This window comes from Podarcis bocagei, assembly GCF_964188305.1.
Source record: "Podarcis bocagei genome assembly, chromosome: 16".
Classification (NCBI taxonomy): domain Eukaryota; kingdom Metazoa; phylum Chordata; class Lepidosauria; order Squamata; family Lacertidae; genus Podarcis; species Podarcis bocagei.
The window spans coordinates 24106584-24131533 of NC_138142.1; the positions used below are offsets into that span (position 1 = coordinate 24106584).

Here is a 24950-nt window from a genome sequence, read left to right on the forward strand (position 1 = left end):
CTACTCTGTGTGAAAGGAACAAGCAGAAAGTTCATGATGTTTGGGTTGTTCCTTCAGAGAAGCTGAGTACAGCTGGCTTCAACTGGTTCTGTTATCTCAGGCATCCCCAACCTTTGGCCCTCCAGATGTTTTGGCCTACAACTCCCATGATCCCTAGCTAACAGGACCAGTGGTCAGGGATGATGGGAACTGTAGTCCAAAACATCTGGAGAGCCGAAGGTTGGGGATGCCTGTGTTATCTCTTTCTGTCAAGGTCATGCTGACTATAATAAGAGGCCAGAAGGAGCCTGGGTTTCACTTTCTCTTTCTGTCTCTCTTTCCTTCTGGTGTGGTGTTCTGTACATCATATGCTTAGAGTTAAGGTTTTAGACCTATAAGTTATTGTAAGTTTAAATTAAGTCTGCTGCAACTGGATTTCTTAAGGACTGTTCCAGTGCCAGATTTATGTATAAGCTAAACAAGCTATAGCTTAGGGCCCCACTCTCTTGCCCCCCCCCCCCATTTCACTATTAATATACTTCTTCTTAATTGTATTTCAGTTCAACAATTACTTTGATAAAATACATATTTTGTTATGTGCAAATGGCTTTAGATACCTATTAGGTCCATAAATTACCATATAGCACATATTCAACACAAAAAACCAGCGACAATTTCTTGTTGACAAAGGACACTTGGACAGGATCTTCAGTAGCTTAGGGCCTCATCAAACCTAAATCTGGCCCTGGACTGTGCCAATCCTGAATGTATTGGTGACCGTTATGCTCATTTGCCTTCAGTAGCAGTAAAGCTCTGTTGGATGAAATATTAATTGCCTCTGGTCTATTTTTTGGGAATCCTGCAACATGTTTAAGTTTTTACTCTGCTAACTATATGTTGGAATCTGCTCTGGATCAATATTGAGTAGAATTCAATGACAGAGGCTGCCTTAGATGGACTCAGCCCATGGGTATCTGACTGGGGGGGTAGAATATAGCCAACACGTCTGGTAGGCAATGATATCCGCCTCCACGAATTTGTGTAGCCCTCTGTTAAAGATGTTCAAACTGGCAGTCATCACTGCTTCCTGTGGCAGTGAGTTCCACAGGTTAACCACACGCTGCATGAAGAAGCAGGAGGGTGAATTGTTTTGCCTTTCATGGACGTGTCTAACTTCTGTTCATTCATTTCAGCAACTCTGCTCTGAGTTAGACCTAGTTGTTGTTGTTTTAAAAAAATACACCTATTTTTTATTGACACATCAAAAGATATACAAAAGTTCATGCCTAATACAAACTATATTTTTTATAATACACCAGAATAAAAGAAATACTTTTAAAACCTAATCTAAAAAAGGAACAGGAGCAAAAAGAGAGAGAGAGAGAGAGAGAGAGAGAGAGAGAGAGAGAGAGAGAGAGAGAGAAAGGAAGGAAGGAAGGAAGGAAGGAAGGAAGGAAGGAAGGAAAGAAAGAAAGAAAGAAAGAAAGAAAGAAAGAAAGAAAATGGAAAAAGATAGAAAGACTTTTGGTTCTTTGTCAGCTACATATGGTATTCACTCATTAACATTCAATTATTCTGTTTTCTATAAGCCAATCTTTTTTCAATCTTTAAATCCAGATATTCCAAATTAATTTTCTTGTTCACACAAAATAAGTCCGTAAGAAGTTTCCAATCCTTAAGAAATGTCAATAGTGGTTTTTCTCTAATTAAACATGTTAAGTTTGCCATCTCAGCCAAGTCCAACAATTAAGACCTAGTTGTGATGCATGACTGGACGGATTGATTGACATCCCTTATTGCAGAACCCGAATCAGTCTGCATGTGAGGGGCAAAGAGCTGTATCACAGAACAGTGGGATAATCAGCCTTGTGTAACCAACGCGTTTAAGTCTAATTAGTGCCGGAAGGGGTTAATACCATAGAGTAAGATGTCCTGCCAGGCTTAGCTTTGTCACTTCCTCCCTTACCTTGGGAGGAAATAGGCAACCCCCCCCCCCCCACGAGAACATACAACAGTTCATTTGCAGCTTTGCCTGCAAACATGATACAGTGGTACCTCGGGTTACGAACTTAATTTGTTCTGGAGGTCCGTTCTTAACCCAAAACCGTTCTTAACCTGAGGTGTGCTTTCGCTAATGGGGCCTCCCGCTGCCGCCGTGCCGCCGGTGCGCGATTCCCGTTCTTATCCTGGGGCAAAGTTCGCAACCTGAAGCAACTACTGCTGGGTTAGCGGAGTTTGTAACCTGAAGCATTTGTAACCCGAAGCGTTTGTAACCCGAGGTACCACTGCACAAGTACATAATATACAGGGCAAGGTTCTCGCAGCCCTTTCCAGACTGCGGACTTACCTTGCTGAGAACCTGCAGGCGCTTCTTCTCTTTCTCACTGGTCGCCAGCAAAGCAAATTGCTGCAACAGGATTGGCGTGGGAGGGGTGGTGATGTCCAGGTAATATTTGAAGGCCTGGAAGATGGTACAGGGAGGGACACGGTTCTCGTCTGTCCAGTTGCTGATGACACCTGCCAAGACAGAAGCCAGTTGGCCTGCATTGCAGCGGAGGCTGGTCTATCGGGGCACGTGGGGCACTGCCCCACCAGCCTCTGCCCACCCTCAGACAGCTCTACCTGCTGGGCAGCCCTGCCTGTCGGCTACCCCAAACTGTGCCTTTTGTCCATTTTGGATGGGTTGAATATGGATTTAAGATGAAAACCACTTACCACTTTTCTGCTGGGAACACAGGAAGCTGCCTTGTACTGAGCCACAGTCTTGGTTCATCTAGTTCAGTATTGCCTACACTGACTGGCAGCATCTCTCCAGAATTTCAGGCAGGATTCCCTCCCAGGCCTCCCCAGAGATACTGTTGGGGATTGCACGCAAGGCAGGTACTCTGCCTCCTCATTTCGCCATGTCACGGTTCTGGGAGGAGTCCTCAGGTTTCTCTCAACATATTTGGCTCAATAAGGTAATGTTTATTCTCACTTTGCTCCTAAATTAAGGGTATCTTGGGCTGCAGCTAAAGCGGTACCTTTTATCAATTTCTGAGGGGCTGAATATGCAAACCACGTTCCATTTTCCTATCAGTAGCTGCTCCCTTCCCCATTTCTCAAGGCTGAAAGGAGTCCTGAGCTTTGCTGTAAATACTTGGCTCGATAAAGTAATGTTTATTCTCATTTCTGGGAAATGGACCCATAAATTAAGAGCATCTCAGGGCTCAGCGAAACCTATGGATTTTGCCTCCATTTGGCGGCCATTTGTTACACGTTTGACAGGCCAATTGTGGGGATGGCAACCTCCGATGAAATATGGCTTTCTTTGGTATTCATAACATTTGTTTTGTATTCTCTCTGTATCAGGTCAGTTTTTGTTGTAACATCTAACGCATTGTGTAGTCTCTTGAGAATGTAATTTATCACCCTGGCTTTTTTTGGTACCGTTTCCCCCAACTCTTTTATTTCATTTCATATTTCTTACTGGATTGTTGTTTTAACTTCATTATGAAGTCTTGAAATTTTTATTTTTTATTTTTTAAAAAACAACTTTAGGAAGAAAAATGAAGGGAGAAAAAGGGTTGCCTCCAACTAGGTGAAACGTTGAGTAGACCCAATGAGATTAATGAACCTCCATTAGTCATCTCCATTAATTTCTGCAGGGCCTGCTCCAAATTTGATTAATGTTGGCTGCAATCCTAAGTCTTCTACTGCAGGCACCCAAGCAAGCAAAATACAGATGCTGAAGCAACAAGGAATGGCTCCTACATAAGGAAGTCAACTCTGACCAACCAGGAGAACTGAAGAAACAACAGTGCCTTTGCTCCTTACCTAAAGCCGTGTTCCTCTCTTCCAAGAGCTCCACCTTCACCAGCTGGTTGGTAGGGGGCGCATCTTCCAGCCGTTCGATCAAGGCGTTGACCAGGTCTTCGTGGTTACCTGGGAAGACGCCCAGGTGGTCTCCGGGTTCATAATGCAGCTCCTGGTGTCCGTTGGTGTGAAGCCGGAGGAAGATTGTGGAGCGGCTAAAGCAAGTGAGTAAGGAAGGCTTTGGGCGTGCCGTTCTTTGCAGATAAAATTCCCCACCTCTACAGATATTAGGCAGACCTTGCCCATAGCACATTTAGGTAGTGGTTCTCGGTTTGTTTCTGGGCTCACGTTGGTGTCTAAAAGCCCTAAAGGACCCAGGCCCTAAATATCAGAAATGCGTCCCCCTTCTCTAAAGACCCTCTCAAGCATCAAGACTGGCAGAGGGGGTCCTCCTGGTGGTTCCACCACCCTCAAAAGCCTGGGGGCTGGTGGGCGAGAATATATGTATTTTCAGGACCCACCCTATTTTTTGTGACTCTATTTTATGCCTTTATAGTTTGGCGAGTGTCTGGGTGCCCAAACAAAACATGGTTATGGAAGGGTATTGGGTTCACATGCTAACACCGAGCCATCGTTAAAGCAAATCAAGGTTTGGAAGCAGACAGCAAACCATGGTTTCAGATCATGGCTTGCTGTCAGAGAACAAACCATGGTTAAGCCACCGGCCACACATAACATTAAGCGATGGTTTAATGAACCATGGTTTGGTGCTCTGTGCGGACTAGTTCATAACTGAATGCATTCTGATGGATTCTGGGCCTAATCAAGCTGTGTTCCTATCAAACTTGCCATTTTTGGCAGCGGTGAGCCTGCAGCTCCTACCTGGATTTGGGGCTTTGTAGATTCTGACGTGCCAGGAGCCGGGCTGCGAAGACTCGCTTTTTGTGGATGCTGTACAAGCCTGCGAATGAAAGAGAGTCGGTTAGTCTTGTTTGCGGGGACTAGTTGCAAGTGTAACGACTGTGGTTCAAGGACATATTCTGGCTGGTGGGGGCAGCACTGCACAGTATCAAAGAAGGTGCATACGGCCTGGAATGTGAAACCTGTCAGGCCATATTGGGGCTAGAGCAGGCATAGGCAAACTTGACCCTCCAGATGTTTTGGGACTACAACTCCCATCATCGCTAGCTAACAGGTCAGAGATGATGGGAACTGTAGTCTCAAAACATCTGGAGGGCCGAGTTTGCCCATGCCTGTGCCCACCCCTATTGTAAATACATCCAACATTATAAAAAGTACAAAAACACCACAAAACATTATTACAACACCACTGTAGCAGTCGGCAGGGAAATGGCAGTGCAGTGGTGCTCAGCACACTTCCCAATGCTGAGCATCGCTGCCAGTTGGAGAGAGGGGAAGAGGTGAGGCAGCAAAGAGCTCGGGGTGGTGTGGGGGCAGCAGCGGAGCGAATGCGACACCGTGCTTGCACCGCACCAAACTCCCCGCCACTTCTCCTTCCCGCTAACCTGCAGTGATGCTCAGATTTGGGAAGCCAGGTGAGCAACTGCCTCTCCGCTCATGCAACCGCTACCGGGCAGCCAAGCCTGGCCAAGTCCTCCCTCTGAAAACGTCCAACCAGGCACCGGGCAAATAAGTGGCAAGCCACAGTACCTTGTGTCAGTTCGGGTGCTTCGGCAACATAGGTCAGGCGGAACTTGCTCCTCTTCCAGCTCCGGTCGTTGCTGATGAGGGAGTTGTTGGCTTTCTCGATGTTGACGTCGTCGCCCACGCAGAACACATCACACGCTGCCTGCAGGACAAACCAGGTTCTCAAGGCAAAGCAAGGCAGGCTGGGCGGGTGGGTGGAAGAAAGGTGTCCAGCTAGGATTACTCCCCTCGTCTCAGGACTCTGCTTTGGGGAAAGGGCTAAGCAGAGCTGTGAAGATGTCCTGACGGTTGGCGAGGCAGGGCAAGCTCACTCACGGGACTCTCCTGCCCTAGTTGTGATTCCCGGAGGGGGTTGGCAGGGCCAGACCATGGAGTCTCAAATTTCAGCCATGCCCTGTGTGATGCCAAAATTCAGCGCCCTCTGCCTCTCACACTCTATTCTAAATAATAGTTGCGGTGCCTCCTGCAGCTCTGTTTCCAGGTCGCACTCCCCTAAATCTGCCCCTGGGGCAGGAGAGAGAGCAGACAGAGCTGTTTCCTCTGAGAGGGTCTCTGCCATCCATTCCCAAATGCCTGCCTGTCAGAGTCCACCAGCTCCTTCTCCCTCCTACCTCTCGCGCCTGTGGCTGCCTAAGAATTCCAGTTCCTGATGGAGTCGAGGGGCTTCTGACACCCTTCAGACAACCCATTTATTGATCATCCACAGATCACGCCTGGTCTTTTACTGAGCCCTTGTTCCAATTTCCCCCATCACTTTCCTAACTGCAAATTAGTTTCTCTTCTCCTTTTTGAGGCGGATTTGTTGCACTAGGGTGGTGCAGCTCTCTAAACCACTTTTTACTTGCGCAGATCGGAAACTCCAGGCCATGGGTTCAAAACCCTCCCACAAATTTCTGATGGCCTAGAGGTGATGGCCCAACATCTTCCCTTTGAGGAACCCATTGCCCGTGAGCAGCTGCTTACAACAGGGCTGGCCTCGTGGCCCTGAGATACCCTCTCCCCAACCTTTCCCCATTTTCTAATCCCATCTCTCGGCAGGAGGCTGAAGAGAAGGTGGCTACCTTGAAGACCTTTTTGGCCCACGTCCTGAAGGATTCCTCTTGTCCACACAGCTCATCCCCCTCGCCCATCCTCAGGATGCGTTCTCCACCCAGCTCCTCCAGGAGCGTGTCCACGGCGCGAGCAAAGGCGCAGAAGTGGGGATAGGCCCGTGACCCCAGTCCAAAGACAGAGAATCTGTAGGACAGCAGGAGAGGTGAATCAGTCAACATTCCTCATTTCTCGTTTTTTCAATTTAATTTTTTTAAGACCTCATGAAAACAAATCGGCATTTCAGTGTTGATTTCTCCTAATGTACCCATACTCATGCAGGACGTGGGTGGCGCTGTGGGTTAAACCACAGAGCCTAGGACTTGCTGATCAGAAGATTGGTGGTTCAAATCCCCACGACGGGGTGAGCTCCCGTTGCTCGGTCCCTGCTCCTGCCAACCTAGCAGTTCAAAAGCACGTCAAAGTGCAAGTAGATAAATAGGTACCGCTCCAATGGGAAGGTAAACGGTGGTTCCATGCGCTGCTCTGGTTCACCAGAAGCAGCTTAGTCATGCTGGCTACATGACCCAGAAGCTATACACCAGCTCTCTCGGCCAGTAAAGCGAGATGAGCGCCATAACCCCAGAGTCGGCCACGACTGGACCTAATGGTCAGGGGTCCCTTTACCTTTACTTACCCATACTCATATGCCATTCTCCCTTATATTTACACATTTATTTCAAAGCGATTGTCTCATAATAACAGAATGCACTTTGTATGCTATTTCTCACTAGCATATGCAGTTTTCTGCATGCTTTGCCGTACTGTATGCATTTTTGCACATGGGGCTAGACTCAATAGCTGCATTGCGAAATCCAGAGAACTGCAATTTTTGGAGGACGGCTGAGTTTTCAGTTTGCACATTCTTTTGGAAAGTGCAGATTGGGTTGGTTCGCCTTCCGCTGAGTTCTTAATCGAAATTTCCCCATCCCTATCTGTACGCAAGGAAGCAGACATCGAGGTGGTGGCTGCACGGCCAAGCAGAGCCAGCAGGGGTCACTCTCAGCCCGACAGAAGGCCATAGACAGAGAGTGAGATTTGTTTCTTGGGGCACGATTATACTATGTCTTCCAGCTCCTGGACACTGCTGGATTGCAGCTTTGCAATGTGAGCTCTGAACTCCCCCCTGTTCACCTGCCCTGCTCACCTGACGTTGGCCAGCGGACCGGTGCTCTCAAAGTTGTCCCTGGCTTCAGGCCCATCAGCCGAAGATTTCCGAGCATCCGAATACGAGGAGACGCTGTTGAAGCGCACTTTGTAGCTCCTGCAAAACAGGATGGTAACTCAGTGCCAGAGAATCTGTTTTGCGTGTAGGTCCATCCCCAGGGCTGGGAATACCCCCTGCCTAAAACCCTGGAGAACTTCTGCTTGTAGGCAATACTGACCTAGATGCATTAACGGCCTGGACTTGGTATAAGACAACTCCCTATGCTTGTTTTATATTAGGGAAGAGCCATAGCTCAGTGGCAGAGTGTCTGCTTTGCATGCAGCAGGTCCCAGGTTCGAATCCTTACAACATCCCTGTAAGGTAGGCTCTACTGATAGTGCCACTAGACCTACTGAAAAAGTAGTCAGGAGATCTAGTTCTAGATCATTTGCATCAGGACGGATCTATTTTGGTTCTCAAGGTGCAAATAACTAGCCCACTATGCTGGTCAAAGGAAGAGGCTCACTCTGTGGACGCCTGACACCTAGTGGCTGCTCAGGGTAACTGCTTCCTAATTGCTGGTTGAGAAATCATTGGTGGATGAGCGCCCTAGGAATTTTGTATTCCAAGCTTCTTGGCGATTTGCAGCAAGTCCTAGTTCTTCAACAATAGCAGCAACCAAATGACTAAGGCTGATGCAATCAAAGAAAGTCAAGGAGAAGACTTGACAGGGCAGGCTGGTCCATTAGGGCACACTGCCTTGTCAACCTCAGCCTGTCACCAGCCAGCTAGCTGGAGCCCACCTGCCTGCCATCTTCCCTTTTAGTCTTATTGTTGCCCTTGTAGAACTCAACAGGGAGGAGGCTCTGCCTCCATCGGCTATTGGCTCTGGCGCCACCTGCTGTTCGGCTCCCTGCCTCCCACCCTACCAGTCCACTGGGACGTGTGTGTACAAAAAGACTGTGAGCTCAAATCAGTTCTGGCACTGAAAGCAAATCCCTAGGCTCAGAATGTGCTCGGAAGTAGCCTGGCCTTCAGTTCCTGTCTTTCTTTTGCACCTGGCTCTGGTTGATGGATCTTGGGGTTCCCGTAAAAAAAACAACAACAACCAACGCAATTCATAATTCCTGGATCAGGGTTAGCACACCCACCTTCTCTCTTCGAGGTTGGAGTTGGGATTCCTCATTTCCATCAGAGCACAGCCAAATTTCTGGGAAATGAGGGGAAATGTAAACATGTGGGAGAACAGGCACATTGAACAGAATTAAGTTAAAAATTTTGTTGTTGTTTAGTCGTTTAGTCGTTTAGTCGTGTCCGACTCTTTGTGACCCCATGGACCAAAGCACGCCAGGCACTCCTGTCTTCCACTGCCTCCCGCAGTTTGGTCAAACTCATGCTGGTAGCTTTGAGAACACTGTCCAACCATCTTGTCCTCTGTCGTCCCCTTCTCCTTGTGCCCTCAGTCTTTCCCAACATCAGGGTCTTTTCCAGGGAGTCTTCTCTTCTCATGAGGTGGCCAAAGTATTGGAGCCTCAGCTTCACGATCTGTCCTTCCAGTGAACACTCAGGGCTGATTTCCTTAAGAATGGATAGGTTTGATCTTCTTGCAGTCCATGGGACTCTGAAGAAGATCAAACCTATTCGTTCTTAAGGAAATCAGCCCTGAGTGTTCACTGGAAGGACAGATCCTGAAGCTGAGGCTCCAATGGATGGGGGGAAAATCCAACACAAATCTGGACTTGGGGATCAGAATTAGGAAGCTTCTTATGTTGCTCAACAAGGGCAGACCCCCCCCCCGAATGAACTGCACCACAACTTGCACTTCAACTCCCCAAAGTAGGATGCCTTGGAGGAGGTCTGTCGCATTGTGGGTGGTGCTTAGGACTGACCGAGCTAGGGATCATCTCTCAGCATTGCCTTCAAACCTTCCATCAACATTTCCATTCCAGCAGAAAACATTAATATAGTTAAAGCTAAAAAAATGTGGGCTGGGTTGGACCTCTCTTTTTTTAAGTGGGTGCAGGGAGAAGGATTTCATGGCGTCTAAGTGCAAAAGCTGACCAATACTGGAACGGTTACTTTCCCTACAGGCTAGCGGAGCCACCCAGTCACAGGCAAGACTGCTTTGCAAGACTGTGGCTCCACCACGTCAAGTCTTCCAGAAGTACCATAACAAGTTGCCAAGAACAAAGCCAACATTTTAGGATGTAATCTGAAGGCACATGAGACCACTATCTTCCTGAAGCCAACGAGATCTGGAGGGGACCTGCATTTCATTCTTATCTTCAATCACAAATTCAGGCCTTTCTGCTGTGGGTAAAGATCTGCAGACTCAGTCAACCTAACCCAACGAAATGAACAAGGAAAATCTCCCTCCTACCTCCCCGTTCTCTGGTGGGTCTCCATTGCCAAAGGTACTTGTGACCACCAGCACAAGAGTTTCATGTTCCAAGTGGACAATGTCGTACTCGTCCATCGACATCACCTGGAGAAAAAGGGCACAGAGAGGCTCGTGGGAAGGATCCTGACGGCCGTCCAGGATGGAATGACCTGTAGTGGCCTTCCAGATGTTGCCAACTCCTGCCAGGCCCAGCCAGCATGGCCAACAGGAAGGGATGGTGGGAACTGGAATCAAACAATGTCTAGGAGTCCCAAAGGCTTAATTACTGTAACACGCTGTATGTGGGCCCACCCTTGAACCTAGTGCAGATTTTTGTTTTGTTTTGTTCTTTACCACCCAGTGTTAATTTTATCAAACAAACACACAAATAAACATATAAATGCAGTACATGTTTGTATTTTGACTTTTCCTGGCTTCACGACAGGCTAGCTTTTAAAATGCGTGCTTATTCATTTATTTCTTTGCCTTACGGACAAAACAAAACATGAACAGCTTTATGTACAGGTGAGGGAGGTAATGGTGACTAGCTAGCTAGTGCCTTCTGCAAATCTGCAGAACCATTCAGCACGCCACCCCCCAAACCACCTGCCAAAGCTTGATCTTAAAGAGGAAAAGCTTTCTTAAACACAGGCTGGGCCCAACGGTTTGACAAAAGTTACATGTGTTTGTCCTCAAAGAAAAGCAGTTCAGCTCCTTGCTGGAGAGTTGGAGAAGTTGAGCTAAACTCTGGAATGACAGCCAGGATCCTACCTTGGCATCAAAGGCATGCTTGAAGATCTCACACAGTGTTTTTGCATAGACCTGGGATTTTCCAGTTTCCGTGGCATACAGGATAGTGGCCTTGACTCTCTTTGCCATTGCCTGCCCCATCAGTTTGGCAGAGAACTTCACAGCCCTAGAAGGGCGGGGGGAAAGAAGGAAGATTTATTGACCTGGGAAGCTGATCTGATCTTTCCTCCTAGTTACTCTCAACATTTTTATTTTTATCTAATTTTTAGCATATGCAGGGTAGAGTTTGCATTCAATATATTAAAAGGTAGGTGTGCACCCATGTGTTCGATGATAGCAAGAAAACCACAAGCACTGAATGAAACCTTCCATGTAAAGGTGAATTGACTTCAGATGCTCCTTAGGTCTACACCTACGATTTATTTAAGAAGTGCACACCTAAGAATGTAACATTTGAATGAGACGTGGGTAAAACATACATCTTGCAGGTATGATTGGATCAACTGATTGCACTTATCTCCCATCTCCACCCCCCCAGGAGCTCAAGGGGGCATTCATGGTTCTCCCCCTCCTCACCGAATCCTCACAACAACCCTGTGAGGTGGGTTAGGGCTGAGCGGCAGTGACTGGCCCTAGATCATCCAGGGGATTTGAACCCTGGTCTCCCAGCTCCTAGTCGGAAACTCTAACCACTACACCACACTGGCTCTCTGAGTGAGCCGGGGTGGGTATAGCGTCTGGCCAAGTCTTTTTTTAAAATCATTTTTATTGATTTCCCAATAAAAATCGTCCAATTAATATATCCAATCATAATACTTCAATTAAAAATAAAAAACTAAAATAAAAAAGATCAAATTATAGTCCAAATCGTATTTATTAATTTCTCAGAGCTCCCCATGTTCTGGATCTCTGAAGAATATCTCCAACGTCTGGCCAAGTCTTCATCATTGTCACTGGACTCAAATTCCCACCAGCCCCAGGCAATATGGCCTATGCAAAGGGATGATGGGAACTGTAGTCCAATGCCCTCTGGAGGCCCACAGGTTCCTGATACAGACAGAAGGTCCCTAACCAATTGGATAGCTCTGTTGGTTAGAGTCTGGTGCTGACAATGCCAAGGTTGTGGGTTTGAACCAAATGTATGGGACAGCTGCGTATTCCTGCATTGCATGGGGTTAGATTAGATGATCATCAGGGTATTTTCCAACTATGATTCTATGAACACACAAACTTTGCACAGGTGAAAAATGACATTTTTAAGTAGGGACGGCACAAGTCATTGAAAAGATGCTCTCTTAACAGCAAGCGCCTCTGATCAGTTACTTTTAATGAGGTGTATGCTTTGCCTGAATCTTACTGGGCTAGTTTACTGGGGTGTCTGTGTTAGGAGCCCTGGCTAATGACCGATCGAGTCCAGCATCCCGTTTTCACAGTGGCCAACCAGATACCTGTGGGAAGCCCACAAACAGGTCCTGAGTACAACAGCTCTCTTCCCGTCCTAGGTTTCTGGTAGATGGTATTCAGAAGGTCGGCGGTTTGAATCCCCGCGATGGAGTGAGCTCCTGTTGCTCTGTCCCAGCTCCTGCCAACCTAGCAGTTTGAAAGCATGCCAGTGCATGTAGATAAATAGGTACCACTGTGGTGGGAAGGTAAACAGTATTTCCGTGCACTCTGGTTTCCGTCACGGTGTTCTGTTGTGCCAGAAGCGGTTTAGCCATGCTGGCCACATGACCTGGAAAGCTATCTGTGGACAAATGCCGGCTCCATCGGCCTGAAAGTGAAATGACCGCCGCAACCCCATAGTTGCCTTTGACTGGACTTGACTGTCCAGGGGTCCTTGACCTTGACCTATTCTGAAGTATATTGCCTCTGATGGTGGAGGCAGAACATAGCCATTGTCCAATCCTCTTTTCAAACCCCATAGTTGCCTTTGACTGGACTTGACTGTCCAGGGGTCCTTGACCTTGACCTATTCTGAAGTATATTGCCTCCGATGGTGGAGGCAGAACATAGCCATTGTCCAATCCTCTTTTCAAGCAATTGTTTTGCCCCCACTGCAAACCTCAGAATTTTCCTCAAGTGAGCTAATACTTTTTTTCTTCTCTCCCTTGAAAATAGGAGCATGTCTGTTTGTGTGCAGCTTATATCAACACCAGTTCTCACCCTCTTTCTTTGGGGGGGGGGTGCTTACAAAAACGATTTGCATAAATTGAAGGCAGGGAAGAAGCACAAAAGGTCACTGAGAATAAAAGAAAATGCTGGCAGCCTTCTAAAGGGAAGCAGACTCAGCTTACCCTGCACACAGCTTAAAATCAAAAGAATACAGAAGGGTAGAAAGGTATTTCCACCAAAACGATAATCGCCATGGCGCCCCGTAAAGCTCTCAAAATGATTGAGAAATGCCTCACAAGCCCCAGAGAGACATTGGTAAATGCAACTTAACTGGGTCAACGGGTGTCTCTGATAATCTTCAATAAACGAGAAAGGTTTGATTTAGTTTTATTTTTCAGGCCGGACTTGCATTTTTGTCCGACTTTTGGGGTGGATTGAATACAAATGGTCTGATTACCACGCAAGGCTGGCTCAAGAGATTTTGCCATCCCAGGTGAATTAATTTTGTAGTGACCTCACATTTTTTAATATACTGTATATATATAAAATTATTTGCAAACATCTTGCATTGTGCTCCCTCGACAGAGATTTTTCCAGCCACAGTCCTTTTTGTGTGTGTGTTTCCTACAACAAAGGGAAGGCACATTTCTAAGAGATGGAAGTGAATTTTGCACATTTGCTTGAACAGACAGAGAGGAAAAAGGGATTGTGATTAGGAATGTGCATATGGGAGCTGCAACCGAACACTGCAGCGCATTCTCTCCTTGTAACAGGAATGCACTTCCTCAGAAGGAGGTGGCCCTGCCCTGCCAGACCTTTAAATTTCGTTGTGAACCATCTGCTTTTTGCTGGTTGAGAGAATGGCTGCTTCTTGAAAACACTGAAGTGTTGGACAATGGCAGACGAAGTTGATGGACTATATGGAATTGGTGGAAATGACTGGCAAGATCCGAGACCAGGGACAAGAGTCGGTGGAAGAAGATTGGAAAAAGTTTAAAGACTATTTATAGAAATATTGTAAAATTAAGGAATGTTAGAAAAATATTGGAATGAAGTTATATGGCTTTAGTAGAAATGTCATAAGGAATTAAGTATAAATAGATTAATAGAAAATTAAAGGAAAAATAAGGCAAGAATGTGTTAAGATAATTATAGGATAGAAAACAGAGTAAGATGGAAAGGAATTGCTGAAACAATTAATAGAAGTGGAATACAAAAAGGGAGGTGTGAGGAGGTCGCTGGAAATAAGTGAATGAAATATAAGATATTGAAAATGTTTGAGGTGTTTTTAAATTGTTTTTGTTGGTTTTTGCTTTGTTTTGTTAGTCCATGTAGCGTTTTTGTATTGTATTTGTATTGTTTTTTCTATTTTCTTTTTTGTTTGTAGTGTTGTGTTGAAAATGTTGGAAAAGTAATAAATATCATTAAAAAAAAAAGGAATGCACTTCCTCAGGGTTCTAGCCAGTCACCCCTGCCCTTCTCCAGGATACTCCATTCCACCTTTGGTTTTCCATTTTTCTTTCCCAACCAGAGCTCAACTTTTGGGGGCCAGATTCAACTAAGCTAGTGTGTTAGGGGAAACATCACAAGGACTCCTGCTAGCCTTGTGGGGATTGCTCCCTCTCCACCCCACACACGTCCACGTGCCTCCCCAAAATCTGCTCTATAGGATTGGAAGAAACTCCCCACCACCACCCAGAACAGAGTGCAGTGGTAGTGTTTGATTTACATCCTATGCCCTTTTAAAATGTGTTTTTTTGGGGGCAGGGGTTATTGGGTTGTCGTTTTTATTTTTATTATGTAATTTGAGGTTTTATATCTTGATTTTATTCTGTGAACCGCCCTGAGACACACACACCCCAGGGATATAGGGTGGTATATAGGGATGCAGGTGGCGCTGTGGGTTAAACCACAGAGCCTAGGGTTTGCCGATCAGAAGGTCGGCAGTTCGAATCCCCGCGACGGGGTGAGCTCCCGTTGCTCAGTCCCTGCTCAAAAGCACGTCAAAGTGCAAGTAGATAAATAGGTACTGCTCCAGTGGGAAGGTAAACGGCGTTTCCGTGCACTGCTCTGGTTCGCCAGAAGCGGCTTAGTCATGCTGGCCACATGACCCGGAAGCTGTACGCCAGCTCCCTCGGCCAATGGAGCGAGATGAGCGCCACAACCCCAGAGTCGGCCACGAATGGACCTAATGGTCAGGGGTCCCTTTACCTTTATAGATTCAATAAATAAAATAATAATAAGATGGTGGGCTGAACCTTTCCAGAATCATAGAATCGTAGGGGTTGGAAGGGACCACGAGGGTCATCAAGTCCAACCCCATGCAATGCAAGAATCTTTTGCCCGACATAGGACTCGAACCCAGGACCCTGAGATTAAGAGTTGCATGCTCTACCAAACAGAGCTATCCTGGGACAGCTATCCTACAGCTCCCAGGATTCTTTGGGAACAGCCACAATGGTTTAAAGTGGTATAATAGTGCTTTAAACGTACATGGTGTGGATATAGCCATAGTGCAGCACCCCACAAGCTGAATGATCCCAGCTAGTTCTGGCAGACCCAGCAACGCAGTTCACTTACTTGGCTAACTTTTTAAACCCAATGGCTCTCTTCTTGGTGGGAGTGCCATTGATGCCTTTCCAGATATGGGTGTTCCATGGATCAGGCTGGGAAGAAAAGAAAAGAACCCTGGATGAAAGGGAAGAAAATAAACACTCAAACTGAAAGGGGGGGGGGATTTGTCACACCCACAGCCAGAGCTGGTTCGAGTATATTTGTGTGGTCAGCACCAGAGACTTCACTGTCCCAAGGTGAGCAATGGTGTTGTAAGGACACCATTTGGATCAGGATCTCACTGCTGTTCTCCTTGTTAATATACTGAGCCAGACCAACCAGTCCATTGGGCTCAGCATTGTCTACACTGACTGGCAGCAGCTCTCCAGGGTTTCAACTAGAAGATATTTGTCCCCAGACCTACCTGGAGGTGCCGGGATTTGAAACCTGGGACCACCTGCATGCAAAGTAGGTGCTCTGACACTAAGCTATGACACACCTCTTTAAAATAATGCTAAGATTCCAGTCCTCAAGGTTTTGAAGCAAGGGGCAGTGGAAGCTGCTTTATATGGAGTCAGACCATTATTCCATTTAGTTCAATACTGCCTACACTGATTGGCAGTGTCTGTTTAGGGTTTCAGGGAGGAGATTTTTCCCCCTTGCCAGGCCTAACTGGAGATACCAGGGATCGAACCTGAGACCTTCTGCTCTTCCACTTAGCTGCAGCCCTCCCCTTCCTTGCTAGACAGCGCCCTAGCTATTCTGCATCTCCCGACCTCTGACTTGCTGGACACCTGTGAGGGCTGGAGTCAGACACAGGTCAGCACCAAACTAATCAACCACCAATGGCAATGAAGTGAACTATTCAAGGACACCAAAATACAGCTCAGGCCTAGTGGTCTCAACAATCCTTCCCAGTCGGTCTTGCCCTGATGACCCAGCTACGAGGAGTGAAGGTCCTTACCTTCCCACCCCTCTCTAAGGTTCCTCTTCTCCAGGGTTTCCCCATGCAGTCTCAAACTACACCTGCAGACAGCTAATTTCTCCTCTGCCCTTTTCATTTCTCTGTGCATTCTCAGAGACCAGGAAGGAAGGGGATCTGGTCACAGCAGCAGGAGGAGACTCCCTGGATTCTTCAGCCACCTCTTGATCCCCCTCCTCCCCAACCTTTGCTTCATCCTCAGAGTCTGAACTGCTCTCTGGCACAGACTCTTCCTGCTCACCAAACCCTGTTGCGTCTCCAGCTTCTGACACCTCCTCCTCCCCCTGGCTGTCAGGGACCGTGCTGAAGAGGGCTGCACTGAGGAGGAATGGTGGGAGCCACCCCCTCCTGATCCTGAATCTTCCCAGGAGCAGGAGGACAGTATAGATTTGGAACAGTGGCTTGCCGAGGGGCACAGTTCAGAAGGCAAAAGCTGGGAAATACTGGATGGGGAACAGCTAGCAGAAGAAACACTAGAAGAGAGAGAGTTAACAGATTCACAGTCTCTGGACAGCATTCACCCCTGATCCCAAAAGACACAGAGAGCTCAGAAAGTGTCAGAATAGAAAGAGCAGAGGGTACAAGATCAGAGTATAAGATGTAGGAGTGACGTGGGCGACTAGGGACGGAGAGGAGAGGGAACTTAATTGGGAACACTGCCATTTCTAGGAGGTTTGTTCTTTGTTCTTTTGCTGTGATTATTAAAATTTCTAACCGGTAAGAAGGCTCCTTTGCCTTTGTTCTGCTTATCTATTGCCATGGGGGGAGGAAGCCGATTCCCTGAAGCCTGACACTGGCCACTCATCGCCATCCCACCACCAATCCCCTGGCTCTGAGCTGTCTTCCCTTGGGGCGTCCCCAGCCAGTGCCTCCCACCACATCCTCTGCATCCAGCAAGTTGATGACAACACCTCCTAGTGAGCAAGAAATACTGAACCACATGGCAGGGCATGGTGGGCGCAAGGCAGGAAGTGGATTGTGTACCTGGTACTCAAAGGAGGGCGTCAGCCTGTAGTTGAGCATCTCTTGGTGGAAGACGGGGGTGATGCTCCCGGACATGGGTGGGACAATCCACACCCAGTCAGCCGGGCAACCTCCCCGACAACGGTATTCATTTTCCATGTGCTTGATGAAGGACTCTGTGGCCGAGTGGTGGTCCACAATGGTCACCTTGTCGCTCTGTAGGAGTGGGAGCACCAGGTCAATGGGTTTTTAAGCAAAACAGGTACTTACGTCACAGAGGACAAGGCTATCAGGGGGTGGGGCACATGGAGAAAGGGCTCAAGGGAAGACCCCAGGGTTGGCTAATTGGTCATCATTTTGGGAGATGTGTTTCCCAGTACCTGGAAGCTGTACAAAACAGCAATGTTTATCTCCACCAGCGCTTGGTCCTTCCAGAGCGATGAGGTCTTCCGCATGTCCAGGTTCATCTTTTTGGCAACTTCCTGCAGTGGAACAACAGTGAAAAGCGTTTCCTCCCCCAAAATATCCAAAGTTGTGGATTCCTGCATGGGGTGGGGAAACTTTCTTGGCTCAAGGGCCGGATTCCCTTCTGGCCAACTTTCTGGGGGCCACAGGCCAATGGTGGGAGGGGCTAGAGGCTCAAGTGAGCAGAACACACACATACCCTCTCCATTGGCTGTTGCGCAGATGATGCTAAACCATGGTTTTATTAAATTATGGTTTATTAAACCATGGCTTAGTGTTATGTGTGAATTCAGGCCAGCAGCTTAACTACGGTTTATCAAAGGTCACTCATTACTCAAAGACTGCAGTTGGTTTATTAGCTTAGTTAACATTGACCATAGTTTACTGTCACGTGCAGTCTTGGAACTCCTCCGGTTAAGGAGCTGCCACCTCCCAAAAACTACAGAGCCACTAGTGAAGATTGGACATCAAATTCAAACTGCTCCCAAGGTTTGGCTGGTCTAGTTGGTGCTGTTATCTAGTTCGCAATGTACTAAACCAAAGTTTAAGTCCGCCATAAGCCTCAGCTTTAACAGTGGTTTGTTAACTTTGGTTAACATTAAGCATGGTTAACTTTGACCACGGTTCAGTGTTACATTGCAAATCGGGTCGCAGTTCGAAAAACACCTCCTGGTCATTTCAAAAGGACTTGAAGAGATTGTGGAGCAGAGCAGGGAATGGTCTGTGAAGAAGAGATCTTTAAAAGCAATAGATCTTTACAAACTGAGGTGTAAACTGTAGCACAGAGAGCTCTTTACCAGCAAATCCTGAATGGGATTTCATTGCAGGTAGGCCATTCTTATTCAACCTTAGTTTCCCCTTCTGGCCTGCCTTACAGAGATATTGTCACAATTGCAACACTGTCAAATGCTCTAAACCCTCGTGAGAGGCCCTCTCCTACCTCCAGGATGTTGTAGCGGGAGTTGTCGCAGTAATCGCGGACTCCGATCTCGGTGCCCATGTACCAGCCGCTGAAGGGGCAGGCTGAGAACTCCAAACCACCGATTTCAAGTAGCATGTTGGAAACTGCGGGCAGCCCATACCACTGCAGTCCCAGGTCTTTGAACCAGGCAAACCTGCAAACAGGGAAGGGCAGGGCAAGACGAGACACTCTGAATCGGGAAGACAAACTTACAGCCTGAGGGAGCCAGCGCTTGTCCACAGACAGCTTTCTGGGTCATGTGGCCAGCATGACTAAACCTCTTCTGGCGCAACAGAAACAACATGACAGAAACCAGAGTGCACAGAAACGCCGTTTACCTTCCCACCACAGTGGTACCTATTTATCTACTTGCACTTTTGCGTGTGCTTTCGAACTGCTAGGTTGGCAGGAGCTGGGACAGAGCAATGGGAGCTCACCCTGTCATGGGGATTTGAACCGCCAACCTTCTGATCGGCAAGCCCAGGAGGCTCAGTGGTTTAACCACAGCGCCACCCGTGTCCCTTTCCATGTACACACAGCAAGATCAATGAGGATGCAACTAGATCCCCTATCTGAGGTGGCGCCCACAGCCATAGCCAACTCCAAAAAGGCTCCCTAAACATCCTTGGGGGTGAAACAACAAAGACAGGTGTTATAACTTACTTGGGGTGCCTGATGGGTACTTCCAGGACTAGCTCAGGTGGGATCTCAAAGAGCTCGGGGTCATTGCCATTGGCCTGGAGCAGGAGTGGTAGGACATCAAAGCGGCCCTTGGGTGGCTTCCACCCTTGCTGTATGCAGATCTGCGTCCAAAGAAAAGAGGACCGATTAGTTGTGATCCATGTTGCAGGACACCAGCAGCCAGGTACAGCTCTTGCATGAGGCACAAAGGATTCTGGGAGCTGAAGTTTTCTAAGGATGCTGACAGTTTTTAGGAGGCCCCTTCCTCCCCTCATAGAGCTATAATTCTCAGAGTCCCTTGTGAACAGTCATGGCTTCCTTCAAAGGATTCTGGGAAATACTGCGAGTTCTTAGGAGGACCCTATTCCCTTCAAAGAGCTATGATTCCCAGAGCTCCCTGGGAAGAGGGATTGCTTGTTAAGCAGCTCTGGGAACCATAGCTTTGTGAGTGGAATAGGGACCTCCTAAGAACTCTCAAGATGTTTTAGGTGGTGTTTAATAGTTGGTAAATAAGCTCTTAACTTATTTTAAATTGCACTGTTCTAACATGCTGATGTTTGCTGTCTTAGGCTCCTTCAAGAGGAAGGGCAGGATTGAAATGTAATTTAGGAACAATACTGGGTTGTATCCAACTAAGGCCACATTCATACCAGACCTGTTATGATAATGTTTGTTTGTTTTTTGTTTGTTTTCGGCTATAACCCATATTTGGTTGACCAATAAAATCTGGCTATGATAATGGCAATAAATAAGACGATCACAGTTCTACAATGGCTAGGAAACTGGAGGAGTGTAGATCCCTCTTCCTTGTCCACCAACCTCAGTCAGCTCCACGTTGGCTGGGTCTCCCAGGAAGGTGCCGTCCAGCTGTTTGTAGCCAGCGTAGCGGATGAGTTGGGAGTTCCAGACTCGGAAGTCGTGTCTCCCATCCGTCCTCTGGGGGAATATGGTGATGGCCGACCTACAAAAGGCATAAAAAGGGGGAAAGGGGGCTGGGTGTTAGCGGTCCCCAAGAGTAGAGTCCAAGGCGTTGGGGAGACAGGTCAAAAGTCAACAGCTGGGTTGCCAGGCTCAGGCTGGCGAAGGAGCAGTGGCGGCTGGTGCCCATTGGAACTGATAGGGTAGAAGGCTGGGAGGCACTGTGATACCACTTTAAACAGTCATGGCTTCCCACAGAGACTTCTGGGAAAGGTAGTTTTTTTGTTTTTTAAGGGTACAGTGGTACTTTGGTTCTCAAACTTAATCCGTTCCGGAAGTCTGTTCCAAAACCAAAACGTTCCAAAACCAAGGCGTGCTTTCCCATAGAAAGTAACACAAAATGGATTAATCTGTTTCAGACTTTTAAAAACAACACCTAAGACAGCAATATAACATGAATTTTGCTATCTAACGAGACCATTGATCCATAAAATGAAAGCAATAAACAACTTACTGCAGTCACACAATCTATCAGTATCTGAACTGGGTTCTACACAGTCACAAAAACAACAACAATAACTGCAAAAACGAAAACACAAAATAAATAGCAAAAACAGACAGACCTCAGCGTAATACTCAAATAGGAAATGTGGCACTCTAAACGGAGCACGTTTGGCTTCTGAAAAAAGTTCACAAACCAGAACACTTACTTCCGGGTTTGCAGTGTTTGGGTTCCAAGTTGTTTGAGAACCAAGGCATTTGAGAACCAAGGTACCACTGTACTGAGAGTTGTTAAGAGACCCCCTATTCCCTCCACAGAGTTACAGTTCCCAGCGTTCCCTGTGAAGAAATATTCCTTGTTACACCGCTTTTTGAGGGAGGAAAGGGGGTCGCCTAAGAACTCCCAGCCCACTTAACAAACTACAGTTCCCAGTGGTGCCTGCACGAAGCCATGTCTGCCTAAAGTGGCATCGCAGCGCTTTGGATGCCTGGTGCAACTCAGAGCCTGGGTGGCTGTTTGCAACCTTTTGCCTAATTTCATGTGGTGGTCTTGGGGAACTTGGAAGGAAAGGAGGAAAGCATGAGGAGAACAGAACAGTGAGGGGTTGAGCGGGGACAGAAAGGAAGGGGTGGGACACTTGATGGAGGAGGTGGGGCGAAAGCCCCTCTGCAAACAGCCAATGTCCTGTGGGGAGGGGAGAGGACAATGGAGTACACTGAAAAGGGGCTTGCCTGCCTGGACCCCTGAACATTCCACACTAATATTTATCCAGAAAGACAACAAGGGTCAAATCATCACACTGCTGGCTCTCGGCCCCCATCAGATTATCCCAGAGGGAATGTGGCCCTCAACAGACAATAAAGCTTTCCTATCCCTTGCTTAAAAGGGACGCAGGTGGCGCTGTGGGTTAACCCACAGAGCCTAGGACTTGCCGATCAGAAGGTCAGCGGTTCAAACCCCCGTGACTGGGTGAGCTCCGGTTGCTCGGTCCCTGCTCCTGCCAACCTAGCAGCTTGAAAGCACATCAAAGTGCAAGTAGATAAATAGGTACCGCTCCGGCGCGAAGGTAAACGGCGTTTCCGTGCGCTGCTCTGGTTCGCCAGAAGTGGCTTAGTCATGCTGGCCACATGACCTGGAAGCTGTACACCGGCTCCCTTGGCCAATAAAGCGAGATGAGCGCCGCAACCCCAGAGTCGGCCACGACTGGGCCTAATGGTCAGGGGTCCCTTTACCTTTACCTTTATCCCTTGCTTACTTGGATGGTTTTGGTTTTATTTATCTGAGAGAGAGAGATAAAGAGAGGGGGTGCAGAAAAAGAGACAAGGGGAGGGGCAGGGGTGCACCCATTCCCTTTTCCCTCCAGCCCAGCCCAGCCCACCACTGGCTCTGAGGTCACCCCCAGCCTCCTACCCCTGAGGAAATGCTGCAACCGTCGGCAGAGATGAAGGGAAGGTTTTCCTACTGAGAGGCTTACAAACACCACACACCTGAGGTTCCCTTTGTTAGTGGCATACTTTATGTGGTTGCAAATGTAGTTGAACATCCCGTGGGCCGTGGTGCAGTCCCGGGCGTCAAAGACCTGAAAGGATTCAAAGGGAACGGAGTTCAGCAGACAGGAACAAAGGCGAGCGGGGTACAGAAATCCTGATTTTTTTTGGGGGGGGGAGTAATCACTGCTACATTTCTATCCCATCCTTCCCTCTGAGGAGCTGCTGCTGCTGCTGGTGGTATATGACTCTTCTCCTCCACATTTCATCCTCACAACTACCCTGTGAGGTAGGCTGAGAGACAGTGGCTAGCTCAAAGTTGCCCAGGCAGCTCTTCATGGCTGAGTGGAGATTTGAACCCTGGTCTCCCAGACCCTAGTCCATACCTCCTTCGACTGTTGAGGCAGGATGGCTAGCAGCCATTATTTAATTCATCATTAAATGAATGAACGATGATGACCATGTCATTTAAAGTCTACTCATTATTGATCCAGAGTAGATTCCAATGTATAGTTAGCAGAGAAAAACTTAAGCACGTTGCAGGATTCCCAAAAAATAAACCAGAGGCAATTAATATTTCATCCAGCAGAGCTTTACTGCTACTGAAGGCAAATGAGCATAATGGTCACAAATCCAATACATTCAGGATTGGCACTGTCCATAAGCAATCCAGTTGCAGCAGACTTAACTTAAACTTATAAGACTTATAATAAGTCTAAAACATAACACTAAGCATACAGAACACCACACCAGACGGAAAAGAGATAGAAAGAGAAAATGAGTAAAACCTAAGCTCCTTCTGGCCTATAATTATATTCAGCATGACCTTGACACAAAGAGATAAGAGAACCAGTTTAAGCCGGCTGTACTCAGCTTCTCTGAAGGCATAACCCAAACATCATGAACCTTCTTTCACACGGAGAAGCTTCCAGAACCCTCTTGAATTAAGTAGACTAGGAAAGATCTCTACACATCAGATCAATACTTTCTGCACTAAGGAATGCAAACTGACACACCATATGTGACCTCACCTGCAGTTTCGACCACTGGATCCGGCCCACACAGCGGGAGGCATTGCGCCAGGCGTGCTTGGCCCCGTAGATCAGCTCCGTGTCTCGCAGCTGGTAGGTGTCTGTAGCTTCTATCTCCTTGGTGACTTCTTCCAGCCTCTCCAGGTGGGCCTTGGAGCCGAACCTGCCAGTGTAGGATTATACAGAAGCAGTCATTGGTCAACAACAACACCACTGTGATGGGCAAATCTGGGTTACGTTTTGCAAGTGTGCAATCCCATTTTCAATGTGTGTTGTGTGTGTGTGGGGGGGGAGGCAGCAGCTCCTTGGTCTAGCATTCACATTGCACGTAGAAGACCACAGGTTCAATCCCTGACAACTCCAAGTAGGGCTGGTGTCAGGGGCTGGACTGAGGAGGACTGGTGGGGACTGCCTCCCCTTTCCTGAATCTTTCCAATAACAGTATAGAATTACAACAGTGGTTTGCAGAAGGTCATAGTTCAGAGGCTGAAGAGGGGAGAAGCTGGGAAATACTGGGAGAGGAACAGCAGGAATAAGAAGCACCAGGGGAGAGACAACTTACAGACCCAGTGTCTTTGGAAAGCATTCCTGACCCCCCCCCCCCCCAGGACCAGGCGTGCATTGAGAGTAGCAGAACAGAAAGCTCAGATTAGCTGACACAGGGGTGATGTAGAATAGGAGAGACAGAGGGAGTGGGACTTTACTGGGAGCAACGTCATTATCTTTGGGATTCTACATTCCTTTGTCTCTCTCTGTGAATAATGAATAAAATTACTTGGTAAGAACTCTTCTTGTTTATCTGCTTCTTGGCTGCCATCGTGGGAGAGATAGGATTCCCTGGGAATGCCTCCACCTGAAATCCTGTAGAGTGGCTGGCAGCCAGCGTAGACCCAGGGGAGACAAGGTGGTGGTCTCCAGAGGTTAGAATCCAACATTTGTGGATCCCAGCACCAGCCAGCATGGCCAGTGGGCAGGGATGGTGGCTGTTGGAGTTTAATAACATCTGGCGAACACAGTGTTGCCTCCAAGACTGAGGATGGAAGATATCTGGTTTTCAGCATCACAATATATCACCAGCTAAACACTGTGATATATCATGATGTCTGAAATAAGGATGGAGCTATGTAGAGGCATTGGCTGGCTTCAATGTTTCTACCACATTGTGATTTTGGCATAGCACAAACACACACACATCATGATGCGCAATATATTGCCAGGTCAAGAATTATGAAACCGATATCATGATATGGACTTCAGTTTTGGACGATATATCAATATGTTGCCCAACCCTACCACTGACATTATATTTTGGCAAACGTGCTTTTCATCATCCCAGTGGATGCTGGTCCAAATCTACATTTAGTTTCAAAGGACACCCAGGGATTTCGCTCCTCCTCTAGCATTTGCCATGTAGATGTGAGTTAGATGTGGCATAAATCAAGTCCCGAGTCAAAGGATTGCATAATATTGTACGTAGACGATGTCCT

The 24950-nt window shown here is 47.5% G+C and overlaps 1 protein-coding gene across 7 annotated transcripts in view; it reads right to left on the reverse strand.

Annotated features, from left to right (window-relative positions):
* The window catches only part of NOS1 (nitric oxide synthase 1), a gene marked incomplete at its 3' end in the record, with an annotated part of 192051 nt that overhangs the window by 17555 nt on the left and 149546 nt on the right, over positions 1-24950 (reverse strand). For all 7 annotated transcript variants that reach the window (XM_081175252.1, XM_081175251.1, XM_081175254.1 and 4 more), the window contains 17 exons: positions 23464-23626; positions 22433-22524; positions 20345-20486; positions 19508-19647; positions 18824-18998; positions 17799-17900; positions 17440-17634; positions 15501-15586; positions 10830-10974; positions 10059-10163; positions 8830-8888; positions 7679-7795; positions 6504-6678; positions 5446-5584; positions 4657-4735; positions 3796-3989; positions 2327-2496 (listed from right to left, as the gene is read on the reverse strand). In XM_081175252.1, the coding sequence (XP_081031378.1) occupies positions 2327-2496; positions 3796-3989; positions 4657-4735; positions 5446-5584; positions 6504-6678; positions 7679-7795; positions 8830-8888; positions 10059-10163; positions 10830-10974; positions 15501-15586; positions 17440-17634; positions 17799-17900; positions 18824-18998; positions 19508-19647; positions 20345-20486; positions 22433-22524; positions 23464-23626 (2278 nt within the window). The remainder of the gene's footprint in view (positions 1-2326; positions 2497-3795; positions 3990-4656; positions 4736-5445; positions 5585-6503; positions 6679-7678; positions 7796-8829; positions 8889-10058; positions 10164-10829; positions 10975-15500; positions 15587-17439; positions 17635-17798; positions 17901-18823; positions 18999-19507; positions 19648-20344; positions 20487-22432; positions 22525-23463; positions 23627-24950) is intronic.